The sequence below is a fragment of the Eublepharis macularius genome, chromosome 9, assembly GCF_028583425.1.
Source record: "Eublepharis macularius isolate TG4126 chromosome 9, MPM_Emac_v1.0, whole genome shotgun sequence".
Classification (NCBI taxonomy): domain Eukaryota; kingdom Metazoa; phylum Chordata; class Lepidosauria; order Squamata; family Eublepharidae; genus Eublepharis; species Eublepharis macularius.
In genome coordinates, this window is record NC_072798.1 from 98523817 (window position 1) to 98536288 (window position 12472).

Here is a 12472-nt window from a genome sequence, read left to right on the forward strand (position 1 = left end):
TAACTAAACATTAACTTGCCAATCAATTAATTTATTGGTTGGTAAAGAGTTTTTTTAAGTTATGCAAGTCTAATGTAAATGTTTATTGTTTCTGATATGCCATATTTTACTGGGAAAAAGAGCTACAGTATATAATCTTGCTAAATAATCTCATTTTAATGCAGTCTTTTCTGTTTTCTCTTTAGATTGGGGCTTATGACCAGCAAATATGGGAAAAATCTGTAGAACAAAGAGAAATCAAGGTAAAACTTCTTATCTTAGCAAATCTGTTTGGCATAATTTGGTCTAAAGAACCTTTTTAAAAAAGAAGAAGAAGAAGAAGAAGAAGAAGACATTTATCCCACCGTAGTAATACAATGAATAATAATGCTACTTGATATAATTAATAGATCCAGAGAAGTTAACTGTGTTAGTCTGTAGTTGCAAAATAATAAAGAGTCCAGTAGCACCTTTAAGACTAACCATGTTTATTGTAGCATAGATGTCATTATGCTACGTAAAGGTGCTACTGGACTCTTTACTATTTAATATGATGAAAGATCTTTAGTGTTTTCATAATTTAAATTCAACCCTTAGCATTCTTTTCAAGTTGGTTCAAGAATAAATGGGTGGTGGACGTGGTGAGGGCAAAGTGATTCAATATGATTTCACTGTAGGACCAGAAATCTTTCTGTTGGGGAAGCCAGGAAGTATTTTGTGTGTCACTTGAGTTTAAGCCAATTGCCTGTTTAGTTTGGATGTGGGATTGTATGTAGATGCACTTATTGTAGGTCAGAAAACTCTTTTAGCTTTGGGGTCCCCTCTGTAATATATGGTTTTCTTTTTAGTTGGTGTTATAGGAAACTTTGTTTGTCACATATCAGTATTGTAGAATAGTTCACCATATATTTTGACTTACATGGCTACCTTTATAGTTCTAGTTTACTTTTCCTCCTTTTTCATCTTGTCATTATTTTGAACAGTTTATTAAATTGGTAAGTACTTGATGGCAATTTGTGTTAAGCAAAATAGTTTTTGTAGATTAACTCTGTCTGCATTTTAGTGTGACTAACAAAATCCCAGCTGTATCTGATAAACTAGGTACTACTGTCTAAATGCGTCAACATTACTTTTTATATTCAGTTTCAAAAGCTTAGGTATGGGAGTTACATATTTCTAAAAATACATGAAAATGTAATGTTGGCACTACTGTACAGATGTTCCAAGAGAGAGCACAAAACCTGGCGTTGCCAATGGATGTTTGATTGTATATTACAGTTATGAGTTAACGTTTTATTTTAATAGATCTCTCTTTTAAAATTCGGCTTCAAACATCTTTTTTTTCTGACATAAAATGTGAAGCAGCACTTAAAGTATCCCTGCAACTTGCTGCTCTCCTTTGTTACAGTTGTCCCTGTGCAAGCAACCGAGGGACAAATGTATCTGCTGGCTCGTTCATCCTGCTGTCACTTAGGTTTTCACACCACTTTCAACATGAGGCTTGCAAGTGCCAGTATTGTGTGCGGCTTCATCTGGGCAAAACAAAGGGTCTCACCACACGAGACAAAATACACTCAAATTACATGGGTAATTCGAGTGTATTTTGTCTTGTGTGGTGAGACCCTTTGTTTTGCCCAGATGAAACTGCACACAATACTGGCACTTGCAAGCCTCATGTTGAAAGTGGTGTGAAAGCCTCCTAAGTGACAGCAAGACGAACGAGCCAGCAGACGAATGAGCCTGTTCAGCTTTGGGTCAAACCACACAAGACAAAATACATTCGAATTACATGAGTAATTCAAGTGTATTTGAGTATAATTCGAGTGTAATTCAAGTGTATTTTGTCTTGTGTGGTTTGACCCAAAGCTGAACAGTGATTGTTGCGTGCCCATCCAGTTCTGGCAGGCGGAGAGATTGAGTGGTAAGGCATACTGCTCTAGCTGCATGTATGCTCATTCTCTCTCCTGGCAGATGAGAAGATGCACACAGTATTGATGAGGGAAGAAGAACTAGGCAGTGTCAGTGGACAGCTAGATCAGTGTGTAGGTGACCACCTCAACTCCATTTGTTTGCAAGGCTGCTGTACAGCTCATTAATAATTTATTTTTATTGAAATTATTTACTTACTGATTGACTTACTTCATTTGTAGCCCACCGTTCTTGCAGAGGCTCAAGGCAGATTACAAAATGTAAAAACAATGCAACATACAGCATAAAATACATGGACTAAGATATGTAAGATATATGTGCTGAGCCCATAAATATTCAACCTCTCTCATAGTAGTCCAGTTGATGTGAGTTTTCTCTTGAGTAAGTTTTGAGCACTATAGGTACAAATCAGGAGAGCAGAAGATTTGTCTAGTGGGATCAGACCACAGGTGCCTGTAATCTTGTGCTCTAACTTTAGCAGTAGCTCTTGAGAAGAAGGGCCTGTGAGAGATGGCCACTCTGTATTTGACCTTAGTTTCCGGTAATCAACAACATGCCATCTCTCAACATGGAGGTTCCATTTGTAGCTGTTAAGCCTCATGTGCGGACACTGAGGTGGATCCCTGCCCCAATCTTCCTTCAGCCACTTAAATTGGAGAAAGTCTTAGGCTGAAAAAGGGTGGATCCACTTCACTGTCTATATCAAAAATTACACGCACATACCTGTATTTAAGTTCATGACTATTACAGCATATCTCATAGTCCTAAACAAAACAAAACAAGCCTGAACCATTTTCTGCCTTTTTTAAATAGAGGAAACAAGCTGAGGTCCCACAAGAACAAGAAAACAATTGGGAAATATCATTACACCCCCACCCCCAAGATCTCCCTTTCCAAAATTGTATGAACTCTCAGGAACATAAATGGGCCAATCCACCTCCCTTTCCTCTATTTTAACTGAGTCTCAACTGTTCTTAATATTCTGGACCTTTTAGGTATACTCAGTCATTGTGCCATTGTGTGTGTTTGTGTGGTGTGGGGGGAGGTAATTTATAAGATTTTTTTCGTACCTAGGGAGCCTCCTGAGTACATGCGGGGGCTCCTGCCTTGTCGGTATTAGTTGATTTTGTTGTTTTCGTGATTGGATCAACCAATTTACATGTAGTAGCATCCAACCTCTTGATGATTGTAGTAGGACATTTCTCCATTCCGTCTGTATCAGATCCACAGAGTAATACGTAGGAGAAAATATACACTAAAATTTAATAAAATATAGAAAAATATTAACTAATGCATTAAAACAAACCAATCAAATGTAACAATTGCACAGGAGCTCAGGAAGCCAGGAATTTCATACCTTCTCCAGCTTTGCAATATCTATTTTGAGATGAGTTAACCAGAATCGCACATAATTTCCTAATAATCCAATTCCTTCCTTCCTTCCACTGTAGCACTAACAAATGAATTTCTTGCCATGATCACAGGGTTTTCTGGGTTGCTGGCAACCAGTTTAGACACCATCAGAATAAATATGGTAATCCTCTATTTATGGCTCAGTATGTACCTCTATCATTCTCTTGGATCTCATCTACGTTTCTGTTGCCCATTTACCTAGTTTAGAATGATGCTGTTGGAAATCTTCACAATCTCTTTGAGATTTTAACATCCTGAATAATTGGATGTCATCTGCTAATTTGGCTTTGTCAATATTCTTTTTTAAATGGTATCCCTACTGTTGCAAATAAATCGGTTGGTGCTCTGGTAGGAAATTCTTCTAAATTAATTTGAAGAGTTGAGAACTATCAGTCTGCAGTCCTGTGGATTCACTGTTAGTTTCAAACAGAGTTCACTAACAGGATAGTCCAAATCTGACAGTGCGGGATCAAGTCCGCCTTTGAACAGGAGGGATGGAAAAGATACAAATCTCCATTAAAACATCCTATACCCAGCATTCACTTACGCAAGAAGTAGTGAATTTCTGCCTTCTGCTTCCCATACTTTACCCTGTTACTAGGTCTTCTAGTTCTAAATCTGCTAAGTTTGCATGTTTTGTAGCAGTTTCCCTGTTTGTCTTCTTAATTTCTGGTTGAGTTCCATTTGTCACTTCTGATTTGTTTGTTTATAAGCTAGATCTCAACCCTGATTAGTACTTGGGTGGAAGAATCCAAGTACTAATCCTAGTTAGTACTTGGGTGGATGAATATTTGTTAAAGATGCTTTAGGCCGATCCTGCACTGGGCAGGGGGTTGGACTAGATGGTCTGTATGGTCCCTTCCAATTCTATGATTCTAAGACCACAAGGCAGTCCAGGTTCACAGTGCAGGAAATGGCAATGGCAAACCACTTCTGAAGTCTCTTGCCTTTAAATCTTGTGGGGTTGCCATAAGTTGAGTGCAACATGATGGCACTTTACATAAAACACAAGCTAGTTTTTCAATCTCTACCACCATTATTTTTTTAGCTAGAAAATAATCACAGAATCACAGAGTTGGAAGGGGCCATACAGACCTTGTAGTCCAACTCCCTGCCCAATGCAGGATGAGCCTAAAGCATCTCTAACAAATATTCATCCAGCCTCTTCTTGAAAAATGCCAGTAAAGGGGAGCTCATCACCTCGCTAGGCAGCTGATTCCACCTTCGAACTACTCTGACCATGGAAAAGTTTTTCCTAATATCCAGCTGGTACCTTTCTGCGTGTAATTTAAGCCCGTTGCTTATCCTCTGCTGCCAAGTGGAACAGCTCCTTGCCCTCCTCCAAATGACAACCTTTCAAATTTTTAAAGAGAGCAATCATGTCCCCCCCCTCAATCTCTCTTCCCCAAACTAAACATTCCCAAGGCCCTCAGCCTTTCCTCTTAGGGCTCCGTCTCCAGACCCCTGATCATCCTCGTCACTCTCTTCTGCACCCTCTCAATTTTGTCCACATCCTTTTTGAAGTGAGGCCTCCAGAACTGCACACACTATTCCAAGTGTGGCCTGACCAAGGCAGTATAGAGAGGGACTATGACCTCCTGCGATTTCAATGCAATGGTCCTTTTGATACAACCCAAGACTGAGTTTGCCTTTTTTGCCACCGCATCACACTGACTGCTCATATTCAGTTTACAGTCCACTCTTACCCCAAGATCTCTTTCGCCTACACTACTACCCAGAAGTGTATCCCCCATCCTGTATTTGTGCTTCACATTTTTGTGGCCCAGATGTAATACTGTGCACTTATCTATGTTGAATTACATCCTGTTCACAACCCCCCACTTCTCCAGAGTATTCTGGTCTTGTTGAATCTTCTTGGGTGTTTGCCACTCCTTCCAATTTGGTATTATCAGTAAATTTAATGAGTAGCCGGTTTACCCCTTCATCCAGATCATTGATAAAAATATTGAAAAGTACCAGGCCCAAAACCGAGCCCTGCAGCATTCCACTGGACAATCTGATGAAACGCCATTGATCACCACTCTTTGGGTGCGGTCCTCTAACCAGTTCCTTATCCAGTGAACTGTCCTATAGTCCATTCCACAGTCTTCCAGTTTACCCATTAGAATGTCATGGGGAACCTTATCAAAAGCGCCACTGAAATCCAGGTAAATCATGTTGACAAGTTCCCACGATCCAGTTAGCTGGTCACTCGATCAAAGAAGAAAACTAGGTTGGTCTGACAAGATCTGTTGGGGAAAAAACCATGTTGACTTCCCTGGATCACTTAAGTGGTCCTTCAGATGCTTGATCCCTTTAAAATCTGCTCTAATATCTTCCAAGCAACACAAGTCAGACTGACTGGCTTATCATTTCCCGGGTCATCCTTCTTCCGTGTTTTAAAGATTGGGATAACAATCGCTTTTCTCCAATCTTGTGGCACATCCCCAGTCCACCAGGAGGCCTTGAAGATGAAGGACAGAGGCTCTGCAAGTTCTCTAGAAAGTTCTTTGAGCACTCTTGGGTGCACACCATCCGACCCAGGAGATGTGTATTCGTTCAGTGCAGCCAGGTGCCTTTCCACAACCTCTCTGTCAATGTCAACCAGCCACCCAGGTGTCCTATCCGGTCTTCTACCATCTCTAGATGGGCTTGAGTTCTTCAGGGGGAAAACAGAGACAAAGAAGTCATTAAGCCTGTCTGCTTTTTCTCTGTCTTCCATCAGAGTTTCTCCTTCCACTCCCAACAGCGGTCCAATTACCTCTTTTACCTTGCGTTTGCTTCTCACATATCTATAGAAGTTTTTCTTATTGTAGCAAGCCCCCCTGGCCAGACCCAGCTCATATTGAGCTTTGGCTTCTCTGATGACTGATCTGCAGTACCTAATAACCCTCATATATTCCTCTTTCGAGGTCTGTCTTTCTCTCCATTTCCTGAACATTTCCTTTTTCTCCCTTAGCTTATTCTGGAGCTCTCTCTTCATCTACATTGGTTTCTTGGAGCCCCTACCATGTTTCTGTCTTTCTGGAATAGTGAGAGCTTGAGCGTGCCAAAGCTCATGTTTGAGAAGAGCCCACCCTTCACTTGCTCCTTTCCTTTCCAGAACACACCCCCACGGAATGACTGTTATCAAGCCTCTTTCATCGAAGTTGGCCCTACAAAAATCTAACCTAAGAGTCTGGCTACGAACTTCCTTGGCCCCCCACAGCAACTGGAATTCAAGGAGGACATGGTCACTTCCCCCTAAGGCCCCCACCACCTTCACCCCATCTACCAATTCTTCAGTGTTGGTTAATATTAAGTCTAGTATGGCCGAGCCCCTTGTAGCTTCCTCCACCATTTGAAAAAGGAAGTTATTGTCCAGGCAGGTCAGGAAGTTGTGTGAGTCTTGTCGCTTTGCTGAGCTTGTCTCTCAGCACACATTGGGGAAATTGAAGTCACCTATAATTCTAACGTTCTGATGTCTGGATACTCTATCAATCTGTTCAAGGAGGGCAGTATCCATCTGATCTATGAGCGCTAATATAAAGAATTAATTTTGTTCTTCTACCATGTTGCTATTTTCCTTTAGTGTTACCTTTACAACCACCATTTTCAGTGGTATATGTTTTATTCCATGCTTTATTGTAATTTCATACAACATCCAAGATTGCTGAAGGAATTTGCTCTCCTAAATTGATCTTTTAGCTTTTTAAAATGTAAAATGTATGTTTAGTTCAGCAAACCTATACTCTTAAGCCCATATTTGCCAAGGTAACGAATGCAAGAGTGAAAGGATGATATGGAGGGAAGAGTTGGTGGGCAAGAAGAAGGCCTGCTGAGTTTCCCCAGCAAATCCCCCTCTCCCCCTATTTCTTCTTCACACTCCTAAAACATGCTAGTTTCAGGGCTGGGTTTTGTGTGTGGGGGGGATTAAAAAGACCAGAAGGGCATTTGCAGGGGAGAATTGGTAGGCAGTGACGAGTTAAGACCCACAGCTGCATTTTTTCCTGTGTCTGCATTTAGACATCACACTAAGCATGAATGCGCATGAACCTTGCTTTGCAGAAGAAAAGATGACTGAGAGCTTGCATGCAAACACAGCAATAAGCCAAACTTGTTCACATTCAGGCTTTTAAGGTTGGCTTGATGTGATGACAGAATGCAGCCACCGATTTAAGACATATATGCTTTTTCTTGTCATATGGTTCTACTGTAAGTCGCTCATTTTTAAGGAATTCTCCTTTTTTAAATTGAATTGTAATACATGTGACAGTGAAGACATTAGATGAACTAGTTTGATGGCAATGGATGTTGCAGACATTCCATTTTTTAAGTAACTTTGCTGGTTGGGTGGAGTAAGAGGAAGTGCTTCCAGAGAGAAAGAATGAGAAATAAGGAGTCCAGGTACAAGTTAGTTGCACAAGAAATGCAATGGACTGAAAAATGAGAACCAAAGCGAAGGACAGAGGAAGCAGAATGCTTCATTTAGGGATTAGGAAACCAAAGCAAGAACAGGATAATGAATGTGGTGCTCATCTTGCCCTGCGGTCCTGGCACCATCAGCTGTCGTAAATGAGGTGCTGGATGGACTGAGTCAGAGCAAGCCTCAGAAAGAAAGCGAGGCGGGTTAGCACCACCCTTGAATCCTCTATCACTCTCTTGGATACACGTTTTTAAAAAAATTATTAACCAAGAAAGACACGCTGGAAAAAAATCATAAAAGTATATCATAAAAAGCAGTAATTGAAAGAGCACTTAACAATCTCCAATTTCTGGCAATAACCAGGTAAGCCGAGATGACTAATATTGAAACAATAGATTTAGTATTCCTATCCAGCAAAGAATTGGCCTAGAAATCCAATAAAAAAATTCCTGGGTATGTGGCAATGAGAGACCCACCATTATTACATTTCTTTATGAACCGCTCTACAAAAGTCCTGGACAAAGTGGCATTCCCACCACATATACAGGGCCGTGCCTTCCTGCTTACAAGATCTCCAACATATAGGCTCAAAGACCTGTTCATTTGATTCAATTTATGTAGCATTAAAAACTAGTTAGACAACAACTTATAAAATTGGAGTTTAATATTTCAACAACGAGATTTGTTGGAGGAAGAGTTCCATATCTGTTTCCAATTGGGTCTCTCTTGGATAAGCTCTGACCTCTGGTCTCCCTGGCCAGACACTCTCCACTCCTCCTCAGCTTGTTCTAGGACTCTCCTCTTATCCCTTCACCATTCCCAGTCTCCACCCCCCATCCCTTCCCCCAACAATCTGGCCACTGCCCTGGCTGCACAGTGGCCTTGCTGCTAGCCCCTCCTGGTAACTTCCGACCCCCTGCACCCTGCCTGTTTCTTTGTTGTACTGCTGCCTCCATCTTCCCATCTCTGTGCTGGACTCTGCCAGTCTCCACTTTTGCCGTTGTCAAGCTGTTGCTTGCGGCGGTGTTGGCCTGCTGTTTCTGTCTCCTGAGCCACCCTCCTCTGGCTGGGCTGCTGGGTCTTCTAAGGGCCATGTTGACTGGCAGCTCTGTTGCCATGGCTGGGGAGACGGTGGTCACTAGGACCAGGTGTTACTGGAATTGTCCTCCTTGCGAGTAGGGGGAATTAGCAGCAAGGAGAAGGCTATGCGAGAGGGGTAACAAGCGGAATACTCCCATCAATTTTTATGGTGTCCCCTTCGCAAGGAAATTGATGAGATGGGTGTTCTTTGAAATAAGGAGTAGTTTTTACTTAAAGGGGAAAACTCACACACACAAGAGACAAATAAACAGTTCACACACGCACACCACAGTCCTAGGAAATTAGCCAGAGGTTGGAATAGAGTGAGGAATTCAAGATATAGTTACTATCAGAGGAGTAGCGTAGTTCATGGATGAAGAGGGTTTCAAATGTCCTGCGTCTTTGGTCAGAGAGGAAGGCTCAGAGAGAGAGACTCTGAGGGAGCAGTGCTAAGATTCAAAGTAGGCACCCACCACACTGCTCAATTTGATTAGGGCAGAGCTAAGATTCTTATAGGGCTGAATGTGCCCTAAGGCTAGAGAGTGACTTCAGCCATTAGGACAAAGACTTTAATGGTTGTAGCCTGGGATGGATGAAAGGTTTGAGTGTCTTTTTTTTTTTTTTTTTTTGAAAAATTTTTATTGGGTTAGAACATTTTTATTTTTACATTACAGTCAATTTTCCCCTAATTTTTCGTTTCTAACCCCCTCCCTTTCCCCCCCTTTTGTTGACTTCCAACAGCTTTCCCACCCTCTGTCCCTTTTCCCTTACTTCTATTAAGTTCCTCTGTCTAAAACAGATATACATTCTCCATTATATTAAGCAGTACATCTTTAACTCCTTTACTTATTATACACCCAAACTATACGTCTTTAGATAAACAATTTATCCCATTTTCCAGTTTTGAATAATTCTATATAAACCTATATATCATAAACCATAAAAATTTCCCACATTTAAATCAAACAATTTGATTTGTTCTCTATATATTACTCATTTCAACTTTTTATGGTAATTCTATATAACTCCTCAGATACTCAATCAATTTAACTCTTCTATACATTCAGTTTGGTGCATATAAATCTTGTCAAAGAAAGAAAATATTGTTAGTTAGTCAATCCTCATGTTTAGAAAGGTTTGAGTGTCTTGATTGGTGCTGCCGGGGCGTGACAAATGAACTAGATTGGTTGCTCCTGGTGCCTTACAAAGAAACTGCAGTTAATTCAATGTTCCTGGAGCTTAGCTGATGAATTTAGAGTTTTGATTAAATATTTCCTGGAAGAGTTTTAAACTTTATCAGAGCTGATTGATGGTCCTCAGTTGCAGGACAGGATCTAATCAATGGGAAGAGGGGTGTTCGGAATGTTTAGGGTGGTGACTCACGAGCACCTCTGTTTACTAGGGGTATAAGGCCAAGATACAGGTTACATTGATAAAAAGCAGGTACTAGATCCAAAATTTTAAAGAAACGAGAAGCCAATGAAACTGTAGTACTGAGGCAAAATAGGGCCTGGGGATAGCAAGCACTGTACTTCAATTCTTTATTTTAGAAATTTTCTATGCCACCTCTCTGTGTATCTTCCCAAGCTCACAGCATAAAATAATAAACAGAGAACGTTAAAAACTAGCATTAAAAACTCAGCCCAGCATAAAAACATAGACAATAAAAGCTTAAAATAAGACAGCTTAAAATAAGTTTCCATTGCTAAATAATGTTTAAAAAAATCCTTTAATTAAAAGACAAATAATTTTGCGTGGCATATAAAAGAAAGCAACATAGGTACCGGGCAAACCTCAAGGGAAAGGGCATTCCATCAGCAGGGTGCCACTACTGAAAAAGCCCTGTCTCTGGTTGCCTCATTGTCAGGAGGAAGAGGACAAGCAAGGACCTAACCTGCCTGTTGTTCAGTTGCAGGATTCTGACACTGGATTTTGTGGTCAATTTTCCACTTACCTTTATGTGAGTAGCACTGTGATCTCTGTTCCCACTTGTTTCAGTAGTGGCTACATGATCTTGCACCCTGACCTGGATAGCCCAGGTGAATCTGAACTCGTCAGATCTCAGAAGCTAAGCAGGGTCAGCCTTGGTTAGTAATTGGATGGGAGCCCTCCAACGAAGACCAGGCTTGCAGAGACAGGCAATGGCAAACTACCTTTGATAGTCTCTTGCCATGAAAACCCCACTAGGGGTTGTATTAGTCAGCTATGACCACACACACACATGATCTTGCACCAAATCCAAGTTAAGATTAAATCAAGGATTGCTTTTCCCATTATTGAACCATTACTGTTTACAAGTACAAAATTCCTAAATCCTGTTCAGATAATCAACAGATAGAAAACTCCTTACAGAGAAGGGGTTAATAATGTCTGTTGCTAGTCCGCTTCTGCTGTGAGAAAGGTATGGTGATATTCCTGTAACGGGTGGGGAAGAAAAATGACACAAGGATTTTATAAGTTTTATTGCATTGTTTCTAGGTTTATATATCAAAAATACTACTAATTCATGTTGTAACTTCTGAGTGTTGGGTAAAGAATTTGACTTACCTTAAATAATTTTCACTTTTGAAGTATTTCTTATATTTTGTTCTGAGCCACTTTTCTGGTCACTGAAAAGTTTTGTTCTGAGCCACTGAGCCACTGAAGTCTTTGATAAATCCTTATATACTGCTGTCCCTGACATCTCTTCCAACTCTACCATCCCCAACCATACAGACGTCTCCTGTTTTCTTAAACGATTCCACCCATTCGTTGTTCCTGTTTCTGGAACTCCCTCACTGAAAATTATGGGTGCTTCCTCCTTTTTTTATATCCTTCCCGAGAGCACAATTTAAAAAAAAATTGAAGCCTTAAACATATATAACTATGTTTGCTGATATTCCTCTCTTGCTACTTATTAGCCTTTTCTTTCATTATTTCTGTTTCTCCACTGTTGAAATTCACAGTGACGACTGCTTAAAGCCATCTCTGGATACCAAACAAAGATTGCATCTGCCTCTCTCCAGTATATCCCAAAGAAATCATATGACTTGCTTAGCTGCATGGGCAGCTGTGTCACCCCAGCAGCACCTTGCTTCCTTCTCCGTGGCTGTGTATATTGGGAACTGTTTGGTGGCAATTACTTCACCAAATTACTGTTTGGTGGCAATTACATGCTATCCTGTAAAACAACATATCACTGGGGATGCTATATAAAAATAATACTTCATTTTTTTCTTAGAATTTTTTGAAAGATGCAGTTTGAGTGCACATGCAGTGTATTGTCAAACAGACATGCAAAAGCTGTTACTACTGTTTCAGTACTGGAAAAATAACTATGAGCATCAAAGCAAAAACCTTCTTCTTCTGTATATCTGCGCCTTGCAATGTAATCTAATCAAGACTTTTGCTAGCCATGGAGGAATTTGCACTAAAGTATTTGCAAGATTGCTTGAGAGACCTTTTCTGAAAATGAGCGCAACTGCTGGAGAATTTGTGGGATGTTGCATCCATCACACATGCCCAGCAGCTAAAGCCAGTCTCAGCTCCTTGTTATGTTTGCCTAATAAGGTTCATATAACTGAAAGCACATCTGCAATGTGAACATCATTTTATTGGTGAGCACACAGTAAATTGCATAACCTCTTAAAATAGATACAGTAATCCTCAGCATTTTCTCAAAATCTT

General features: G+C 40.5%; 1 protein-coding gene across 3 annotated transcripts in view; it reads left to right on the forward strand.

The window, feature by feature from the left end:
* Positions 1-12472, forward strand: part of PHTF2 (putative homeodomain transcription factor 2) — a 138114-nt gene that overhangs the window by 66099 nt on the left and 59543 nt on the right. For all 3 annotated transcript variants that reach the window (XM_054988452.1, XM_054988453.1, XM_054988454.1), the window contains exon 3: positions 186-242. In XM_054988452.1, coding sequence (XP_054844427.1) covers positions 186-242 — 57 coding nt within the window. The remainder of the gene's footprint in view (positions 1-185; positions 243-12472) is intronic.